A 23,594-nucleotide genomic window follows, 5' to 3' on the forward strand; every position below is an offset into this window, starting at 1 on the left:
AGCCTCATGTAGACACTGTTAACATCAATGCTAATTTGCCTAATTTCAGCCCTATTCAAAGTCATAGGAGGTCATTTTGAATAAGGGCAAATCTGCAAAATGAAAGACAGCAATAGAGAGCATGTGAAAGTTGAAAAAATCAGAATATCATGAGCAAAGCAAAGTAGTAAATAAAGGCAACACTCACCCATCAGAGTCCCCATCTCCAACATTAACCCTGCTATCGTGATACCCTATTCTACAACGCATTTCAAACCCTCATTCACAAACTCACTTTCAGATTAACAATACTATTGCTCTCAAATATATTTCATGTATAGCAAAGTATTACAATCACTGCTCTTGACCATATGCTAGTGTAAAATAATTCTTGCATTTCAAGTGACTGAACTACATTTTCTATGGAAACAATAACTGTGAATGTGATGTAGTAGTAGACATCTCTCAGAAAAAGAGAATACATTTGCTAAATTGTTGACTTCTAAAAGAGACCTTGTAGCTTCTGAGGGAGTTCTATGTTGAATTATTGTAATGAATATTGGTAATGTCATTAGATTTTATGAAAACAACACAGACCAAAGTGTTCAGTAGTTGCTGTTTAATAATAGAGTCCAAAGTCCATGCACACCACATCCCCCTAAACATTCCAGCTTCCACAAATCCTACTGACTTTAGTGTGAACTATAAGTGCTTGCCACCTCTGAAAATCAGTCCACTTTTATTTAGGTTCCCAAACGTGGATTTAGGAGCCTGACTGTTGTCACCCAATTTTTAAAAGTTTGGATATGTTTCTTGAGGATAGTCATCTTCCTTGTTGAGGCCCATTCACGAGAAGAGCAAGCTTTTGCTATAGTTGTTCAGGACCTGAAATGTACTCAGTTCTTCGGGAGGGATACGGCTATTATATGAGAAACATTGCTGATGGCTACCCAAAAAGATAATCTAGAAGTACTAATCATTCTGTTATTTTTCAGAATTATAGAATGGCTCACCCAACGTCTAGTAAAGGAAATATATTCAGTCCTAGACTTTGTAGGCATGCCATATGTAACCTTTTGCAACCTTATGTTGAAATGCTCCCAATTAATATCACTATTAAGATACAAACCAACTTAGCTTTTAGGTTCAAGACTCTAGGTCATTACAGAAAATTTATTTAGTAGAGGATTGCTAGATGATACTTTGAATGATACAATTAAACTTTATTCAAAAGAAAAATGATTAGTTTAGCAAATAGGCATGCAATTATCATTTACACTCAAAGATGAAATAGTGTATTAATGGCTGATCAGTCCACTGACAATAGAATGAAGTACAGCCTTATAATCATGGAACCTAACCATACCTGTCTGATGTTAATTAGAACTATTCTGCAATTTACCAAGGCTACTCCTTTTATAATCTATTATAATACCAATTAACATTGAACTACACCTTACCATAATTATATTTACACCACCTCCTTATTTGTTCTTTACATTACACATTATTTAAATAAACATCTGCACTAATGTCCTTCCCAGGTTTTCAATATAGATAGTATTTTAATCAAACATTCACAATTTTCAAAAACACTCATTAAAAACCTTGCTCAAACCAGTTATAATCAAAACATAACTGCAACGTAACCTTAGATCTCGTCTTTGCTAACTTTAATTTTCCCACTTTACTGACTCCAACTTATCTCAGACTTTCTCATGTTAGCAACTTCAATTTTCCATACTCCTGGAAAATTAGGCTAACTTAGGCCCAAAACCTAATTTCTACTTATTTCTTAACCTAAACCATCCTATAGGCTACACACAGTATATATACAATTCATTCATACAAGCTAGCCTGAAAAACAGGGGTATTTAAAACAGGTTTTGCATTAAAGATCGCTTTCTGTACTATTTGAGTAGGTTGCATTATAGAACCATAGGGTTAGAAGGAACCACAATGGTCGTCGAGTCTAACCCTCTGCCAAGGTGCAGGGTTTGTTGTTTCTAAACCTTCAAGACAGGTGGCTGTCCAACCTCCTTTTGAAAACCACCTGTGAAGGAGATTCCATGACTTCCCTAGGCAGTCTGTTCCAATGTCCTACTGTTCTTATTTTTCTGAAGTTTTTCCTAAGATTTAATCTAAATCTATTATGATGTACTTTGAACCCATTGCCTCTTGTTCTGCCCTCTGTGGCAAGAGAACAAATTTTCTCCATCTTTTTTATGGCATCCTTTTGAGTATTTGAGGACTGCTATCATCCCCTCTCCCCCATCCTCCTCTTTTCCAAACTAAGCATACGCAGCAGTTCCCTTAGCCTTTGTTCAGATGGCTTGCATTTCATCTCTTTGGTCATCTTTGTCACTTGTGTCCGAGTGCTTTCCAGTTTCTCTACATCCTTTCCAACCCCTCCTAGGTTTGACACATCTGCATTTTTGATCAAATCTTCTTCTTGTAGGTATGCATTATGTAAATAGGACACAAATTCTGCAAGATATTAAGTGCTTCCTGCAAGATATTTCAGAGATGTTTGAAAATAGTTGACAGCTAAACAAAGTACTGAAGAAGTCGGTATTGAGGATACTTGGCACAGTCATAGAATTGAAGCCCCAAAACCTAACATGAAGACTAATGAGACTGGCCCATTGAAAATAGTTTTATAACTTTTCTCTTCCATTTAGCTTGTGCTGCAGTATCGAATGTATCCCAACACGGCAACAATAACTATTTATAAGGTGCATCTATGCTATTTTTCTCTCTTCCACATTAATACTTAACATTTTTAAAAATAGAAGGAGAAAGCAATCAGTCAGTTATAATAGCACACAACTGTATTATAAAAGGTGAAGGAAAGTTTTAAAAAGCTCACATACTGTAACTAAGATACAACGCTGCTTTGGATCAAGGCTACAGGAAACAAACTATAGGCATACATTAAGTAAACAGATGAAGAAAATGTGCATGTGAGAGGTGTAAATGAGTCAGTAATGCATCTATTAGAGAATGAAGATCACTGAACATTTTAAAATCCCTGCTTCAGCAATTTGCAATGAAATGCATTCATTCTCACTATTTCCTCTGAGACGATCTGAGAGAGCTTTCAAAATCTCAGAGCACCTGCATTTTTCAGCTATCACCTCTGTACATTCAGATAGTTCAAGGTATATTTGTGCAGATGTACATTTGAACTGAAAACTGACTAAACTGGTACAACAAAAGTAAGGAGATGAGTTCGAGATGACTAAAAACTGGAATAAAAGCAGAGCTTAAACTCATCCAGAGCTGTCTGGAAAGGATCTCTGGTAAATATTTTCAAATCCTTAGGAGCCCTGGCATGCCCCTCAGAGAAGAAGCCATGAGCTCCGGCACCTCACAGCTGAAGGGGGTAGGGGACTCTGGGAAATAATTTCTGAGAATTTAAGCCCTGAGTAAAAGTAAATGGGATGATGAGATATATTCCTGGCATTAGCAACTAGAACGCTGTCCTATGGTGGCCACTTAAGATTCCCTCTCAGGGGCATTGCAGGAGTGTGCCATAGCTGAGGGAAAGGGTGGAATTGTGCATGAAGCTCTACCTGAGCCTTAGCTGGCATAGTGGTCCATGTGGAATCGCTGCAACAGGGCTAACATACAGCAGTCCTTCACCTGCTTTAAGTTATGCTTGGGTTCATTTCAGTCATTGGCTGGCCCAGAATCAAGGGAGTAGAAAGGTGGTTCAAGCTACATTTCCTAACTTTGGAAAACTGAGTACTTCAGGTAAAAGAAACCAATAATGCCCATCAGCCTCGCCATGCACTGGCGATAAAGACGTGTCCATCTTAATTTATACATCTTCCAAGCACTCTCCAGGGGCAAGTCTTACACTTTGGGAAATGTTTCCTTCTGTTCCCCTTATTTGCATCAAATATAAACTGGGAATCTTTATAAGTGCAATCTTTTTTCTTCTCCCCTGTCATAGAGTGACCAGATGTCCCGATTTTATAGGGAAAGTCCTGATTTTTGGGTCTTTTTTTTTTTTTAATATAGGCTCCTATTACCCCCCATCCACAATCCCGATTTTTCACATTTGGTGTCTGGTCACCCTAGACTGCCATAACATTGGGAATTTTGTGGGCATCGTTTTGAAAGTAGTTGGAATTACCTGAATATGAGCTGCCCCTATAAACTTCTTCATCAGAGGCTTCTGACTTCTCAACCATTTTTAGACATTACTAAGAAATGTATACAAAGTCATCGGTAATTACAGAAATCAGTCAGTGAAGTATAACTAACCAATTTTTCTCCCCAAAATCCTAACCAGTTACAAGTTAGAGTGGGCAACGATTAAAATGATTATTTAGGTAGAATTAAGGCACGGTAATAGAAGAGAAAACATATCCATATGAAAAACTTTTGTAAAATTGCATTAATACAACAATAACTACAGAAAAAGTAATAGTCTCTTCAGAGACAGCTTTGTCATACCCTGCAGGGAAACTATAAAAATCTTCATTATAACATAGTGTTCCTTGCTGAGAAGAATCCTTTAAAAAGGAAAAAGGAAACTTTTCTGAGGTCAGCATTATTATACTCTTGTGGTGTTTATTTAACAGCTCAAATCACAGAGAAAATCAAAACTCAATCTACCTCCTCTAGTACAAACTGTTATGTTTAGTTATTAAAAAGAAAATGGAGGCCTCTGCAGCGAGAAATAAAAAAAATTAATAACTGAGTGACATCAAACCAATATAAGGAATTCAGAGGTATCTAGTAAAGGTCAGCTGCTCTCAACTATTTAATTTGTGTCTGCATATAGGTGTTGTATTAATGCCCATTTAAGACAAACAATTAACAGATGCCATTTTATAACATTCTACAGGGGAAATCTTCCATATGTGCCTTTTGAAAAGGGTGATTATAATTTTCAATAAAATTATAAATGAGAGTATACATAATAATCATGGGGAAAACAATTGCAGAAAAAATAATCAATTCACTATGCCAGTTTTGTACTAAAGTGGAGAAACTGAAAATAAACATAAAAAAGATCAGTCCTAAGTAACGATGAATGAAATATTATTAGGAATCTTCTGTAAAAAAATTAAAAATATAAAGTCCAAGATATCTACTATCATATCTCAGGAAAAAACAGTTGATAGTTAAAGATTGTGATATGCTATGTGTTTTCTCTAAAATATACCACGCCAGATTTTCTTAACTGCACATACAAATATGCATGCAAAACTGCAGATTTAGGCCTTGCTCCTGAAAAGTTTGAAGCACACGAGTAATTTTATGCATGTGAGCAACCCAACTCCAGGTATTACTCATATAAGTAAAGTTCCTCACCTGCTTAACTCATTTCAGATGCAGCGTTCTAACTTGCATGAACAATAATTGAGCAAACGCATGTACAAAACCCCAGTACAATATATAAAGAAGGTTTTTTTTCAATGTGCATGTTTATATAATTATAACTTACACATAGTACAAGCTTTTCATCTCATAAAAAATGTCTCAGTTTTAAGGTCAGCATCCCCAGATGCCTCAGGATAGAAGCAGTTGCTGTGTCCTATTGCAAAAATGCTTTATCCTGGAATGTCACAAGAAACTGAAAGTTCAAATTATAACATCATTTCATAGAAAAACACCATTTTTGGCAATTTGTAGAAACTGAAAAAATTTTATTTAGATATAATTTTTCTTTCTTTCTGAAGTCGCACAGTTTAGACATTTTGTATCATCAAAGCAGAGAGACACAACAATACAGATGGGACTATAGTGGGGAGAGTCGGAAACATTTTGGAATTGTTTGTCATGTCAATATCTGGCACTGCCACCTTTCCACTTGTGAGAAACGTTGCTTTAATAACCTCATCATTTATTGTGGGTGCAAATGATAACACTGAGCTATTAACCTGCTTTTCAGGTAGTTAGCTAGCTACCTACATCAAATGTGGGAACAAAAATGGAGGCTGAATTTAAAAATCAGGCACCATATGTTGATACTGCCAATGCCATAATCTGTATGGAAAATCCCAAAGACTATAACTCACTGCGGAAGATTTTCACTTCGTTTACCTAAATGCTTACAAGTCTGAGGGCTTCTAATTAGTGATAAATCAAATCAAAACAATGATTCAAAAGAGGCTTGCAAATGTATAATTTATGACAAGTTCGGCACAGAAAATATTTGTTAGACTTGATTTTTAAATAAAGTATGTAAATAGGTCAGAGGAGGTTGGGTAGGGGAGAAATGCATTTGTTAGTAGGTTTTAGTAATGCGCTTGCTTGTATTTAACTCTCTGAAAGACTAGACAAAGAACAATTAAATATTCATACATTTACTCTTTACTCTCCTCTCTCAGCAAAAGATTTTTAGCAACAAATATGGCGAACATTTTACAATCTGGATGACTGTCAATGAACAAAACAACAGAGCTGAAAGTCTGTTCTACATTCAGCAGAAACTGATCTGAACTAGTATCAGGCAAGGACATAATATAGTCATTACATTACCCTCAGTTTGTTAAATCTTATACAATGCACAGTAAACTAAAAAACATCCTGTATTTAAAAATAAGCAATGGAAAGCAAACACATCTCTTTTCATTGCTGCATTATGAATAAATGAAACAACAATAATCTACTTCATAAACCGTGCCGTAAGAAAAAGAAAAAACTAGAATTTTTACAGCATATGCATATAATGCTGCTGACAACATTCTTGGCAATTTCAACCAATCATTTGACTCCTGAATTTGCTTCCATATTTTTTTTTATCATCCAGCTGTGTAAATCCTTCATGTCACAGATATTTCATAAAACTGCTAGAAAATATTTATTGAGCTAATGTAATCAAGTAATTTGGGAATAGTGAAAAATGTTTCTATGCTACATAAGAAATAGCTGTTGTTTAGCAATCACTTCTGAATGTAGGTTTTATTGAAAAGATAGAGAAATGATGAAATAATTAATCTCTTCTCCCTTTTAGTATTTAACAGCTCCAACCAGTGATAAAAGTCCAGGTTCAGACTATTAGTTTTCTTCCACTGTAAACTAGGCTGCTCACTCATTATGGGAAAAACTAGAAGCTTCTCAAGTAGTAAGCACTGCTTTATAAAAGAAATAAATCACAGTATGACACCAAACCAATGGGAGAAACTAAGAGGAATCTTGAAAGGTCAACTGCGCTCAATTGTTTCTTTCATGTCTACATATCACTGTTCTCCACTTAAGGAAAATAATTAGTAGATATTATTTTACAGCTTATTCTAAAGGAGCAGCTTCTATATGTGCCTATTAAAATGAGTGACTATAATTTTCATAATTTTTGAAATTTTTTTTTGAATTGAAATATGGCTGTGCAAATGGATCGGGGCAAAAAATAATAATACAACAAAACTGAACTGGGTTTTATTAGTATTGCAGAACAAATCCCTACTCTCTGACCAATCACAATATATAGCAAATTAATTATAACACATAGGTTAGCAGAAAATAATGTCTTATTAGAAAACATGTTGAAATAAGCATCTGCTCGAGCATACAAAACAAATATTGATCACAACTGTCAAATGTGTTACAATTTTTAACCACAGTGCTGTATGGTCTAACTTAGTATAATTATTTTTACAAAATACACCAAATACAGATCCCTCGCTTATTTATTCCTGTGCTAGAGGGAAAGAAATGGCCACATACAACTCCAGTCCAGATTTTCTTTCTGATGTCCTAGCTACTGTAAATGTGATTATATCAAGGTTTGATGTTTAGCCAATTTTTCAGTTAAGAGCATTCTCTTCAAGATAATAAAAGCTGATAAAATGTCCATAAAATCTTGTAAAATGCCATTACAGAGGTCCCATAAATGTAAAATCGCTAGTATAGTTTTGGGATTTACACCGTGTTGTCCTTTTCATAGAAGAAAACACGCACAAAACCACTGTAAATAACCTCTTGAAATCAGATAATATTCTGACAGCTCAGTTTCACTGACAAAAGGGACCTGGGCAGAAGCCAAGAGGCCCAGGTGCACTGTGTCATGCCAGTATTTAATGCAGTCTAATATCAGATGGATGCTAGTGAGAGAAAATACTCAGAATAAAGTCAGATAATAGCATGGACAACCACTCATTGCAAAATTACTTCTGCTCATCATGCTGTGAGCTTTGTATTAAATTTTTCTGTCAAGTGGTAGGACTCACAGGGAGAAGTGGCTCAAAAACCCTTTCTTGTAACCCTGGATAAGGATCTATAATATTAGGCTTTCATATGATAATGGCAAATGATGCCCCTCTTTGAAAAATTTCTGACTGGTAATGAAAGTCCTAATCAGATTGTTGTTGCTGAGAACCAGGAGGTGGGGAATGATGCTTCTGACACTCCTTCGTTCCCCTCCTCCTCTAGTGAATTTAGCAAACTTGACAAGATGGGTAAGTCTTCAAGAATTTATCTTACATGAATTTCCACAAAGCCCTTGAGTTGTTTATAAAAAACTGGAAGGCGGTGGTTTAATAAAAGCTGGGCCACCTGAGGCATTTTCATTAAAGGCTTTCTCTAGACAACATCACAATGTTTGCATTATCCTCCTATACTCCCCAGAGAATACAAGCATTACCTTTTCAGCAGGAGTCGATATTGTGTGTGAAGGCATGAGAGAAGATGATTACATTTTGCCTTTTGGTGCATAAAGTAACTAACAATACTTGCATTCGGATTAAAATTCAGCTATTTTGTTGGTTACCATCTGAATGCTAAATTGTTTCTGTGGAAAAAAAACCTGACAGTTTGGAGGAGTTATTGTTCCATTATTTTAACGAAAATTTTAATCCCAGACACACATTATTTTCAACTACTCTACTTATAGTGCTACCTTTTCTCTTAAATAATGGCAGCAATTAGCCTATTAGGACACTACAGAAAACAGGTGCAGTGGAGGCATCCATAAAGACTACCAAGTATGCAAATTTAAAATGATTGATTTGCTCAACATATTTAGCAATAGCAAACACAAATCACTGTTTTTTTTTAAATAATGTTATCTCTGAGGAAAACCTTTACACACTCAGCAAATATCTAGACTGGTTCATTGACACTTTCAACTGTTTCAGTGGGCTTACTTACCATCTGTGTAGACTTCTCTGCGCAGATGTCCTGGCTGGTGTTTTTGCTTTTTGGCAGGTCGGACCTTTTGTATTACAACAGCACTCATGTTGCTGTCAGTAGACACAGGGCTGGTGGGTCTAGGGCAGTGCGATGCATGAAAATGTCTACGGCCTGAAAAAATAATTACAGAACAACAGAATGTTGTTATTTTTCTCTCCAAAATAAGATATTATATTCCCCCTCTTTTTAAAATAAGAATCATGTGCAGCCATTCTAAAACTAAAGTTATTTAATTATAATATTACATTAACTTAAATCTTGTAATATCCTTATTGGTGATATAGTTTACAGCATATTTTTAACAAACAATTGAATAGATACATTAATCTTCAAATCGATAAAAAGGCGGACTTAGTTTCCCAGAAATTATGTAACTTGTTTGTTTCTAGCAGGAATCTGAACTCTGTGACCAAGCAGGAACAGAATGTTTTATCAGCCCAATAGCAATGTCCATCAACAACAAATTGCATCACTTTCACAATGGGCTTCAGATCCTCTGGCATGGACAATGCACAGGTTCACTCAAATGTACCATGGCAGAACAATGAGCAGGACCTGGTTACAAATGCATATAGCACTACACTGCTTGAATCATTAAGAATAAAGCACTGTTTGTGAAGTACACCAAATTATTCCTAGATCCAAAATATGACAAATCCCTGTATGATGGGGTCTTCACCCCACACCAGCCTGAAAGGGGTTAATAAGGCTGAGAAGGAATTTTGTGGCCTAATTAATCCCTTGCATGATGATGGTGCCCAGGTGAGAAGAAAGAGGCAGGACTAGGATAAAGCCAGGAAGCTAGCAACAGAAAGGAGCTGCAGGGAAGTAGCCTAAGGGGTGGAGCCAGAAGGCTGGTAAAGACTCAGGAAAAAGGCAGTAAGGTCCAGAACAGGACAGAACATTCGGGACCCAGACTAGAGGGTGGGATGAGCTCCTCTACCAGCTACTGGGGAAGTGGCACTGGCTGGGCAGTGAATGGGAAGGCTGCCTGAGCCTGTTCGTTAGCAGAGACTCTGATACGCTGGAAGGAGAGGACGTTTGTGATTTGGCTGGATGGAGCAACTTGCCTCACAGAAAGCTAGGAAGAGAAGGCAGAGCACACGGTAAGAGGTGGAAAGGAGGTGTCGGACCTGAAATCAGCTAATCCCCCAGAGCAACCAGGAGGTGACCGACCAGCAGTCCCTGTGACACCCTGATTTGCATTTCCTAATACTTCATTTGTACATGAGCAGTGTCACATCTCCAGTGTTTTTATTCAGGAAAATGCAAACACAAAACAAAACAAAACCTCCAGTTCATAATACTCTTTTAAATGTTGCTAAGTTTAATTTTTTTTTTACATCAGTAGTATGTAAAAATATCCATTCCAAATAGTTATACAAAAGGATGAAATTGTGGCCCCATTTAAGTCAACGCGAGTTTTACTACTGACTGCAGTGGGGACAAGATTTCTCTCAAAATAACTAAACTACCTCCCCTTCTCTTTTTTCATGATGAACAGCCATGTTGAAACAAAGGAATGCTAAAAGTCAGAATGGAAATTAGAAATGAGAAAGGAATCTTGCAGCTCTGTAGACTGGGTGAAGACAAAACTACAGTAATAGAATCCCAGTGTTCTGGCTCTAGTGGCTATACAGGGTTGGTAAGATAGTCACAGATCTCTTCGAACTGTGGCAGTCCCATTTTTCAGCTGAAACATGACACTAACCCATTTGGTAAGCATGAAGCCTACTCAGATCACTGGTTATTCATATTCAATTAATCCTGGTAACTAATAGTGCTTGTGCTCCAATATGAAATACTTATTACATATCGAGTGTTGACCAGCGGAAAAGCCAAGTGTAGTTTGTAATCTAAGAGAAGTTTCTGAAATGACAGGTTATAAATTATGATGCCAAGCCAAGGGCAGTTTGTCTCAATTATGCTCCAAACAGAGACTGATGATGTTTCCCAGTGTAGTAAATGGCAAATAATTACCTTAAAATGTGATTAAATGTATTCTTAAACTTACAAAACCTAGAAAATAAAGTGTTAAAACTGAAACATTATACTTTTCACATTCCAGTAGACATGGATAAACTAAAACTCTCATATGAAGAGAACAAAAAGATTGGGATCATGTACTTTACACGGAGGACATGAAAAATACACAAAATAATGCATTTTAGAGAAAGGGCCAACTGGAAACTTCTGTTCACCCTGTCTCATAATATAAGGGAAAAAAGGCATTAAATTAAACTAAACGGTAGCAAAATTTCAAAATCAGTAAGAGGAAATAACAGTTTTATATAACCTTTAGGTGTCATTGAGGCTAAAAGCTTAACAAGAATAAAAAAGAAACTGGATGTTTATACGGATAACAAGAATATCCAGAGTTATAATAGCAAATTCTAAACAAACAAGAGTTTTTGAAAGGGTCTAAATCGCCATGCTTCAGGGAATAAACCAATTGTAAGAACCTTCCCTCAAGACATGTTATCCCAAACTGCCTGCTTCTTCTGGACTTCTTATGCCTTCTCCTGAAGTATTTGGTACTGGCCACGGTAGGAGACAGGATACTGGACTAGTGCAGTATGATAATTCCTGTGTCCTATATATATGATGTGCATAGGGGTGATTTTGCACAACAGAGAAATTTAAGATTGAACTTTCTATGTTTGATTTCATTGCTTAGATACGCACTATACCCTTACATCTTTATACTGTAACATTTAAAAACAAAGACAAAACTGTTCAACCATTTTTAAGTTTGCAAATGGCTCCCAAACTGAGTTCATGTAACTGCATGTATTTTCAGTTCAGAGCACATTAGCATGCCTGAGTTACAACAGTCAAAGAATATGAATGTTGTTTTTATTTTTGTTTTTCTTCCTCTCTGACAGACCACGGTCTACACGAGCCTTTATCCTTATCACCAACCTGCCCCCCATTCCTCCACTTCTTCACCAAACTCTACAGCATATCTACACACTTCTGTTTGAAGAGGACTACATTTATGCAAACTAGGAGCCTTTTAGTTCATGACCATAACCATCCACATGGGGAAGTTACAGTGCAGCCGTTTGGTGTTCACTGCTATTCACACACCCATATTCCAAACTGTGGAGCGGTATAGACAAGACCTAAGAGAACAATAATAATTTCAGCTGTATTTGAATTTTAAATCAATTAGAGTTTTTCCCCCATGATTTAGCACACCGGTTTCCTTTTTACAGCCACATCTCCAACAACTGATTTTATGTAAAACAACGTTTAGCAGCAATCAAATGTAATATAGTGAATTGGACTGCTTCATTCAAGGTCCTTCCTCACCCCGCAACCTGGAGATCTTAAGCAGCGTTAACTGCCTCCCATTTCACTTCAACAAATAATACATTACCTGCTGAAAGAGCCATAGCATAGGAGATAATTATGTGGGCATGCAAGTCAATTTTCTGAGTGTGCTGAATTTGTACAAATTGGAACAGCAGACTGTGATTCATTGTTAAGTTATTTAAGAAATTCAGGGACAACCTTTGGATAAAAGACATGACATGGTGGCAGTTTTTCTTTTTTCATTCCCAGCCAAGCACACCGTGACTTTATAAGACCTCACCTCCTGCTGCATCCTGCACTTGACGTCTTGCTACTTTAAGACCAGCATATTCTGCTGCTGCAGCAACAGCTTGTGCAAAATCTGCATCAGTAAAAAATGATCCATCAGAAGAGCTAACGCTGGACCGTCCACTTGAGATGTTGTCTTCTTCTGAGGCTGAGCCCCAGCCATTAATCATGGACCCCGTTACAGAGCTTTCCAAATCCCCAACACTCGAGGCAGGTGTCTGTTCAAGGCCACGCAAAAGGAGCCTTCTGTTCTGCATCTTGGCAACCCCTATTTCTGCCTCATCCTCTTCCTCTTCTGGTGCATCAGTATCCATATCTGAGACCAGGGGTCCTGAAATGTAACCATAGGTGTGTGGTGGAGAAATAGGCCTTGGAGGGGGTGGAGGACTCACAGGCTGACGTCTGCATGTAAACATAAGGTTAGAAATTGTTATTTCAGTTGCACAAACTAACCAGACCAAAACAAAATATCCTGGAAAAAACAATGGAATATTTCTCTTACATGCCAACCAATTTGTTTTGCCATTTTAAATTCCCAGGATTTAGAGTTGAAAGTAGCAAGATTTTACTTTTTTGCTATAATCAGAGATGATTGACAGCTACGAAACCAGAAATCAACCAAAAAAAGAAATTGTCCGTCTCTTATGGTACCTTTCACTCCCAGGTTAATAAAAACGTGCTCACTTATGTATAAATCTCCTTATGTTTCATAATTTAGCTCATGTTCAGTTAGGAAAGGGGAAGTGACAGTTTAGGATATAGCTTAAAGAATTACATTAGGAAGTGCACGCCTGTGAATGTGAGCAAAAGGTGTGATTGTATATTGCTTTTGAAGCTTGCTATTATCGGAGACAATAGGCATCTACACCCAAGCAGACTGTTCCATAAACATTATCCTTCTCAGAATTTTTTTCCCACTTATTTCAAACATAGGTTTGAAACTGGTCTGGAAGGTAATGTTAAAGAGAATTATTCAATATCATTTATATCTAACTTTGGGGAGCATCCAAATATATCCATATTATTCTTGTTCCTAAATAATCAGTAACAGAGCTGCTAGATTCAAAAGTTAAAGGACTGTGTCTGGGCATTATGGGATAAAAGTTTGGTTCATTTAATATTTTGATCTGCAGAACATTTATCTTAATGTTGCAGATATTGTCATTAGTTTGTCCCCTGTGCTTTTTAGTTGTCATTTACCCAAAAGGAGGGAATGACCAGACTTTTGTCTTCTTTCATCACTAAGGATATCTGCCGTTTGCTCTCTTGACCAGAATCTGGTTTGCAAAATTTTCTATTTCTCATGGTTTCCAACCCATCAATTTTGCTTTATCATCACTTCAGCAAAATGGCTATCTTTACAAACTTGAAAAATGTTAATTTTCCTATTTTTGGCTGGCTTAGTTTTACCCACCCACTCCTGGAAATGGGCGAGGTTTTGCTTAAAAAAATTATGTATCTAACAAACATTTCCTTTTTTTAAAAAAAGTGCTCATCTTTCACAACAAAATGCAGAAATCCTTGAACTTAATAATCTACCATTTCCTTAAAAATATTTTACACGCACTTCTACTTGTTGTCTTAACTATAGAAGGCCACAGAAGCAGTGACAATTAGAGATATTTTAACCAAATAATCATTTAATAGAAATGACAGAGGTTATAGCTGAGTGAAAAGGAGCTTCATTTGCCTTTATATAGTGCTCCATCTTGGCTAAATTATATTGGTTTAATGTGGGATCCTGGCAAGATGTGTCCTTGTAGTATATTTGTCTATCAGTCTTCCTGTTCTCTGGATTTTGTTACCGAGAGACAGGCAACTATTTACAAAACACAGAGAGGATTCTTGGAAAATCAGCTTGCTTACTAACCCATAAAGGTAGGATCACTGAGAACATGGGCATATTCATGGACATACAGCAGCATTTCTTCCACTTTATACAGCCCCATACTAGATTACAGTGACTCTGGCTTTAACATTCACAGTGTCTCCTATCTCGCTGTGCTTTGTACATTCTTCCAGAGCAGAGCTTTCTATTTCAATCCGCTGTAACTGCGGCAAGCTGACCGGACAGACAACATTACTGAACACAATCATCATCACAGAGAGCAATGTTCCAGCTGCCTGGTTCCTGGGGCCCACAACATGCAGCATGGCTGTAGAATCATTACAGAAAGCATTAAAGACTGGAGGGAGGGAAGCGGAGGGAAGAGGAGATGGCCCCCTCTGTTAAGTAACCTTTCCATCCTCCAAATAAACTGGAGTTCAGAGAGTAAAGCTCTACCAACCTTACAGATACATTTCAGATAATAGAATTTTAGATATAATCTTCAGTACAAAACTACATGCTCAACTTATTTCTCTGTAAGATACTTTTATTATTTGTAACAATGAATATTTTCAGTTAATCAAGAAATCTTAGTACTTAATACAGAAGTATGTGTCATTTGAAGTAAGTGTTCTCAATTAGAAAGCCTTGTCACTCTCCATGTTCCAAGTGTAAACTTCCTTCCAGAATGTACGTCAAGTGCTGAGCATACAACAGCCAACTCCTCAACATAACAGATCATAACAATGCCAGTAGAGTGGAAAGAAAAGGAGTACTTGTGGCACCTTAGAGACTAACAAATTTATTTGAGCATAAGCTTTCGTGAGCTACAGCTCACTTCATCGGATGCATGCCGTAGAAAATACTAAGGTGCCACAAGTACTCCTTTTCTTTTTGCGGATACAGACTAACACAGCTGCTACTCTGAAACCTGTCATTAGGCAAAGTAGAGTGGAAGATGCAGTCAGGCAAGCCTTGCTGATCATGCAAGAGAACTTATACAATACAGTGGCTTTATTTTAATAAAAGAAACAAACATATCACATAGATAAAAGACAACACTGGAAAAGCTAAAAACACATAACCAAGATAGTCCAACTACACTGTGTTTCTTATTAGGGCTGAGTCACTAGCAGCTTTCCAAAGAATGGAGGAAACGGCATTTATCCGCTAGTGATGTTTATCTAACCACTTTTAATAACAGTAAAAAGATGGGTAGGATATTTCTTCCATCCCTTACATAGCAAATCCTTATACCCTAGCAGTTCAGTGGTGCATCCTTATAGGCACATCTCAATCATATTTCCTTAAGTTTGGTGATATATCTGTGGTGGCCACCTCCCACTCCTCATGCTGAGGGAAACATTCTAATTGCCAGGCTGTTGCCCGCTGCATCCTCTTCTATGCACACAGGCTGCTGGCTTACTCACAGTGCACCACACTATTCAAAACAGAGAAACTGAGGGTCTGGGAAGCGACAGCCAAAGCAAGATTGAGCGGACATCCCCCCTTCTCCATTGGTGTACATGGAAGGGAAAAAAGGAATGAAAGTCATGAGGAGAAAGAAAGAGGACAAGATACAGAACATGACAGAGGGTAAAAAATTACAGAATACTAGAGAAGAGAGGAAGAAACGGGAACACTGAGGAAACATGGGGGATAAAGTTAAAAGCAGATTTGAAGCCATTTTCAAAAAGCAAGGTTTAAAGTACTAGGCTTGGCTTTACAATAAAAAGGGGCAAACTAAAAAAAAAAAGAAGATACTAGACATTCTTTTTCTGGGAAACACACCTATAAAAAGCTACATTAACAAAATCAAATTCAAGCAATTAATTCAGCAAGATGACCCTTTAGAAAAATATTGCTTTGAAATAAGCCCAGGAATAAGAAATATGAAAAATTAATACATGCTAAACTGATCTTTGGAACAATAAGCCTAGAAATTCTTGAAAATAATCAAAAATTCAAAAAAAATGACAGGTATATTAAAAGTCTAATAGTTTATCATAAATTCAATATATATATATATAAGCTAATGGCGGGGGGGGGGAATCTACAAAGAATATGTTCCTGGGACAAAAGTTCTATTATCGCAATAAAACAGCAAGCTAAACCATAGTCACATTTAGTCAGAATTCACGTTTATATATATAGAACAGAAGCTGCAAGGGTGCAGTAAACTCAGAACGGAAGCAAAATGTCCCTGGAACAAATATAGATCATTTAATGTCCGTCTTTATTTAAAAAATGAGGGAAGGTGGGAACATGAAGGAAATTTCACAAGCAGTAATTTACTGCCGTAGGATTTATGAAAGGAGGAAAACCTATAGCTTATATAAATTATATATTTATATATATTCATACACATTGGTGACAAGTTAATTGCACAGTTACAGTGAAATAATGCAAGCTATTTTATGGTAATAATGCAGTAAATCTATTGGAAACAATGGAACTGTAATTATATGGTAAATTGTGTTAACGATACCACTTTAGTATCCTGATGACTGTGCATTTAACTTGTGTTAGCATTGTATGCAACACAAGATGATACACTGCATTTCCTTTCATGTTACAATATTAAAAACTTAATTACCTAGCTCTAAGAATATACATAGTCAAATCTTCCCAATTTGTAAATTAAATATAAACAGAGTAAATATGTTGGGTGAAATCCTGGCCCTTTGAAGTCAATGGGAGTTTTGTCATTGACTTCAGTGGAAGTGGAATTTCATCTGTCATCTCTGTATATTTGCGGCAACATACCTCCGGTCAGGTTGGTGTTGTATGTGGCCTATTTCCTCTTGACAATCCTGTAACATGGGCTGTAGTTCTTCTTGGGGTGAGGGTGTTAGAGTGGCAGTAGACTGGTGGCTGTAGGAGACAGCTGCGGGAGAGGAAGCTGCTCCTCGGACTGGAGGAGTAGGACCTCGCTCATCATCATCTTCTTCCTCTAGCTCATCTTGCTGTAGATACATCCTTGTAGGTGGCACTGGACATGGAATTTCTTGGTCATAACTAAGAAATAGTTTTTAAAAAAAATGAGGACTGTAGCTTAAATTAAACTTGTTTGATGCAATAAAAATAAAGGGCTAGGGGAAAGATTTTCATAAAGGGCTAGGGGAAAGATTTTCATAAAGGGCTAGGGGAAAGATCCTGATCCCACTAAAGTCAAAAGGGCTTTACCATTGACTTCAGTGTGGCCAGGATTTCATTTCTCAATTATTCCATGAGACCTGTAGGTGTCTAAATTAGCTGTTAGGTGACTAAAATGGGTATGAGGGCATATCAAAGACTAGAAAAATAATATTTGGTGAATATATTATTCAGTGAATATTATTGTGTGTCAAATAATTTATTTGACAAAGAGTAGTCAAGTTATAGAGCTGGTTGGATGCTACTAAACATAATTAAATTGATAAATTATTTAACAAATGACTGCAATATTTGTTAAATAAAATATTAGATGAAAAATATTCCACCAGATCTATTAAACACTGATTTAATAAACATGAAGATCTGGTCAACAGCATCTACTATACATTATTCTAGCTCAAATGGTCAGAGATTTTCAAACTGTAAAAACTGTGGAACTGCTTGCTTGTTGGATTATAATTACAGGGGAAGTGTCAAGAACTAGGCAAGGTCATTTTAAGAAAATAACAATTTAACCGCTGGAATATTTGTATTTTATTTTCATTCTTTTAAGAATATTGAGTATGTTTACTTAAATCCAAGGGATAAAATTCTGGCCCTATTATCGCAATGGCAAAACTCCCATTGACTTTATAAGGAGCCAAGATTTCATCGCAGATCTCTAGCTGTCTACAAATATAGAACTGGTCTAATCTAATCGAAGATTACTGTGTTGTAGAATTTATTCAATAGGTTGTGTATTATACTGTTAAATATGGCCCCTCATTGAGTACAATGCAAGGTACGTCATTCCCCCATGGAAAAAAAAGAAAAAAACACGCTAAAATCCAAACACAGAGCATCAGTTTCAGAACTGGAATAACAGTTGGTAAAGATGCATTGACAGAGGCACAATCCTCTCAAAAGCCTTTTTTGTATTTTAATAATACTGTATGTAGCTCATGAACATCCAAAGTGGATTGAAGGAAAACTTCATTAGTACGTTAGCAGAGCATAAATTAAATTAAACCAATTTGAGCTATCTTGTCAGCAAAATGATAAAAGGATGATTTGTTCAGTTTTCTTACCTTTCATCCACAGAAAGACTGTAATTTTCACTATTGCTGTGGGGAGGAGGGTGTGCTGGGGGAGGTGGAAGTAGATCTGCCCAGTTCATGCCAGCCTGTTTGGGTACCTTAGGGGTGCGGGCACCCTTCTTGTGTCCTTGACTCCCTAAGCATGAATAAATAATATATTTTTAAAAATGCTTTTAATTATCTCTTTTCACCTAATTACTTTCACCTAATTACATCTCCCCTGGGTGTGTGTGGGGGGGAGAGGGGCGGGGAGGGCGAAGGAATCAGGATTCATTGCAGCTCCTATTGAAGTCAATGTGGATTTTACCATTGACTTGACTGGGGGCAAGTTCTGGTCCTTCCTCTCTGCATACATAACCTCATAATTACAGATGCATTGTAAAACCAATTATTCCACATTTTGCTGCAGTTAATTTTTACCAGAAACTTTAATACAACAAGGACAAAACACACAGTATTCATAACTTAATAAATAGCTAAAATGCAATAAAACCATAAATGAATTTTACAAGCAATATCATTAAGAATGATCCTCCAACAGCTATTAATTACATTATAGATTATGATCTAAAACGAATGAGCTATAGACATATTTTTCAAAGTGCCTTTCTGTTATTTAATTGCTGGAACCTAAAATACAATAGGATAAGATATGATCTATTAAAGTTCCACTGTTGCATTAAGTCACTGAATATATTCAATTTGTATATGTCCACTGAAATGTTTTAGGCACAATGAAATTACTAATTTTAGTCTGAATGACAGGTGGAGTTGAAAATAATTGCTGGAAGAACTAAAATAACTAAAAAAAAAACCCCTGATGAAGTATGGTATGAATGTTTTCAGACACTGTTAATGAGAAAGTATGACTTATAGCAGAACGATGTAGCTTTAACAATCCAGCTTTACTTACCAATTATTCAGGTGCTGAATTTTGATTAGAATACTATCTGTAATCAAAACTAACTCTACATTTTATCTGTGTTAATTTGTATACTTTGTCATTTTTATTGTTAACTCTTTGAAAACAATTAGTAGTTTCATTTCTTTTTTTTAAATAATAGAAATTTTGAAATGATTCTTCTTCATATTAACTTCCTTAGCAAAAGCAGAGTTTTTCTTTTAATATCTAGCATAGTTTACCCTATCCACATAATTAAGGATGTTGAAGTTATTGTGTAATTGTGCCACTGTCTCCTACATTGTGTTCCTATGGACAATATTTCAGCTCATTATTGCTCCACATTGACTGCTACTTACCAGTATGTTTTAGCTGTTCACTATTGTTTTACTGATACATCAGTATCACATTGTGTCAAGCAAGACCCTAATTGTCCCAAGGAGACCATAATCTGCATTTTGTTCTTTATCCTCCAATGTCTATATACTAGATTCAGCACAATTAATTTATTGCTCTGGTCACCTTGTTTCATTCCTGCTGGAGTCCTTGGTGTAGGGCTATAATTTGTCATTGTTACGAATAAACATATTAAGTGTCAGCACGGTAAATAATATGCCCCCCACTCTTAATTCAATACCTGAGAGGTATTGCTTTGTGTTTCAAGTCTGAATACTGTAGAACTGGGATTCAGCAGATCCTGCTGCTGTAGAATTGGGCAAGCTGCCCACTCCCAGAAGGTTCTTTCAGGGAATCCTGGAGGTTTAAGAGGCTTGCTATTATTTGGGGTATATCATTATAACCCAAATAAACAGATTAGAATACCGCGCAGACCTACCTGAAGACAGAAGATACAGGGCCTCATTTACACTAAAACACTTTTACATTGCCAGAGTAGTGTTAGGTTAGGATACTTAGATTAAGATCAAACACAGGTTAGGAAAAAGGCAATTGGGCCATCGTAGGAGAAAGCAAAAGTTTTAAGGAAGAACAAGGTTTCTTTGCAAGGAAATCTTTTGCAAAGGGCTCTTGGATACTCTGCATATGAAAGGCACTGTGAGAAACAAAATTCTTTAATTCTCTACTGTATAAATCTGGGTTATCAGTAAGATTAGTTTTGATAAATATTCACTGAGTCGGTGGAAGTAAAAACAGAGGAATTTTTTCAGTTCTTTCAACAAAATTGTATGGTATCAGAGTTAAAAAATTACAGATGCAAAATTTTCTGAAACTAGTTTTGTTAGGTATAAAATAAATGTTCTGGTGTTTTCAGTAAGTGCACTATACAACAATAAAGTAGGGTTTTTTGGTTGGTGCCTAGGGATGGGAAGGGAGTCTGGTGCCTTTCCAGAAAGGGAAGTATGCGGGTTTATATCCAGCTTTCTTTGAAATTTCTGAGAAGGACTTTTGTATAGAATTGGCTACTTGGAGGCCATGATGTCAAACAGTGGAGGACCCAAGTTAGGAAATCCAAAGTATACTGCAGTATATGGCTTTTACAATTCTAGATGACATTAATCAACTAGCTGATGCTTTATTTTAAGTAGTAAAGAGGAGGCAACCATAGATTATGGAAGTTAATTCTGACCAAATAGAGTTGCTGTTGTATTTCCTCCAATGGGAGATCTGGATGCACAGCAGTTCTGCAAATCAGGCCATTAATACTGAATACGTATACAGTTTAATCAAATATGGTAATAATAATAGAACCATATTTTATTTTAGCAGACTGTAGCTTGGTATGAATATACTCACCAGATGTACTACTGCCCCGATCTGAACTGTTGTACGACCCTCCTGTATTCTGGTCATATGACTGGTTGTATGGAATAGTTGGAGCATTATTGTCATTTACTCTGTAATCTGTAGGTTTAATAATACAGTTAATATTCCCTACACATAAACTATTTCCTGTATATTCCTGCTTCATAACACACAATAAGACCAACTGAACATGTTATGAGGAAGCATGGGTGGGGGAGAAATCTTTTAACCCTCCCCATATTTGTTTTGCTCCTGTCTTTTCCTTTAATTTCTATTACCCACAGGTTTCCAGAGTTTTAGGGCAACTCAGTAGCTACACCAAGTAAAGGTCCATGGTCATTAAGGATATGTCTGCACTGCAACTGGACACCTGTGCCTGGCCTTTGCAAGCTGACTTGGGCTTGTGGGGCTTGTGCTAAGGGACTGTTTAATTGCAGTGTTGATGTTTGTGCTCAAGCAAGTGGGCTCTAGGACCCTGTGAGGCGGGAAGATGCCAGAGCTCAGGCTGCAGCCCCTTAGCCCAAGCCCTGTGAGCCCAAATCAGCTGGCATGGGCCAGCTGCAGTTGTCCAATTGCAGTGTAGACATACACTCAGGGTGAAATTCAACCCTAGGCACAGTGCCTATGCCCTAACCAAGTCCCAAAGCATACCCAGGTTTATGCCATATTTCTGCATGGAAGTGAGTTTAACCCTACAAGAGCCAAATTCCACTGAAGTCAGTTTACACCAGCAGAGAACTTGGTCCAATGTCTCTATAGTATCCAGGAAGACTGCCAGATAGTGCTGAAACAGTTTTTACTATTAACAGCTACAATAACTGGCCTATCCAATTCTAAAGGTTTGGATGAACATTTAATTACAGGGATTTTATTTTTAAATGCTAAATTTGGCAATCACAGCTACAAAAATTTCTCAGGGATAAAATGTTCATCAGACAATATAATGTTTTCTTGCTTAAGAAGTGTGTATAATTTACAGAAGACTAGCGAGGAGATGAGTTGCTTTTCATAGACCAAATAAAATAAAGACATAAACAGAACCACTGGACATAAAGTACTGACAATGAAGCACAGCATGGAACTCATCAAAATGGTTATTTCTCATTATAAAAGCTATAGGTAAAATTGTCAGCGAGATGATTTTGACTTAGGAAATAAGAAATCCAAGATCAGACTACTGACTCATAAAACCCCCCACACAGAGTAGCTAAGAATCCAGTCCCCATCTGCTGCAGACATGCTTTTGATAATGTAAGCATGGGGAGAAAAATCGGAGCAAAATGATAAATCCCACACCAGAATGTATTCTGTAATAGTTTCTCAGTCTAGCTGCATTCCACACTTCATGATGAAGCCCTGCATTCCTTGTCTGTTTACACAGAGGATAAACAATAAATCAGCACTGAAATATGTATATATGACTGTCAGTGGACAATGCTTTAATGGGGTCTTTTCATAGCACAGTATGCTAGAAAATGTGAAGCTGTAATATATACCATCTGAAAGAGACAATGTCTTCTTGGTAGTAAAATCCAAACATTTTAATTCTGAAACTGAAATGTAATACATAAGGTCACCACAGAAAAGTGAGTGCATACGCATAATTACAAAAAGATAAAACCCCTCACAAGACAGCTTGGAGCCAGAAAAAAAACTGAATTTTCCCTTTGACTTCGTTATGTCAAAAGGTGGTATCACGTTTTATACTGCCCTTTCAACTACTCTGTGGGTAAGTAGGTCAGGTAGGAAACAGATGAAATCAACCTTCTGTAATGAAACGTGTCTTTTTGTTAGACATCTTTTCAATATCACTATGTGATCATACAAATTACAACGATCTGTTCAAAAAGTTCACAGTTAGAATGGATCCAGTACCTAGGGGCACTGCTTTGCAAATCATGTTATTAAAGCAGGTTGCACGGTAGCCTGAAGACTAGCAAGAAATCACATACCTATTTCTTCCAAGTCCCCAAACACCACATTGAAGTAACATGCCCCTAAGGCCACAAAAGTACATTCTGATGTTTCAAGTTTACACTGAAATCAATTTATTTTTAGTTTCTGAACCCACAAACTGCAGTCAGAACAAAGGAAATTTAGTATCCATAATTTTTTCCATAGCATTCCCTCTGAAAATGTG

General features: G+C 36.8%; 1 protein-coding gene across 8 annotated transcripts in view; it reads right to left on the bottom strand.

The window, feature by feature from the left end:
- Positions 1–23,594, bottom strand: part of ROBO1 (roundabout guidance receptor 1) — a 1,032,116-nt gene that overhangs the window by 7,222 nt on the left and 1,001,300 nt on the right. For all 8 annotated transcript variants that reach the window (XM_038413136.2, XM_038413109.2, XM_043509586.1 and 5 more), the window contains 5 exons: positions 21,446–21,553; positions 18,784–18,928; positions 17,327–17,578; positions 12,725–13,134; positions 9,085–9,237 (listed from right to left, as the gene is read on the bottom strand). In XM_038413136.2, coding sequence (XP_038269064.1) covers positions 9,085–9,237; positions 12,725–13,134; positions 17,327–17,578; positions 18,784–18,928; positions 21,446–21,553 — 1,068 coding nt within the window. The remainder of the gene's footprint in view (positions 1–9,084; positions 9,238–12,724; positions 13,135–17,326; positions 17,579–18,783; positions 18,929–21,445; positions 21,554–23,594) is intronic.

This window comes from Dermochelys coriacea, chromosome 1 (assembly GCF_009764565.3).
Source record: "Dermochelys coriacea isolate rDerCor1 chromosome 1, rDerCor1.pri.v4, whole genome shotgun sequence".
Classification (NCBI taxonomy): domain Eukaryota; kingdom Metazoa; phylum Chordata; order Testudines; family Dermochelyidae; genus Dermochelys; species Dermochelys coriacea.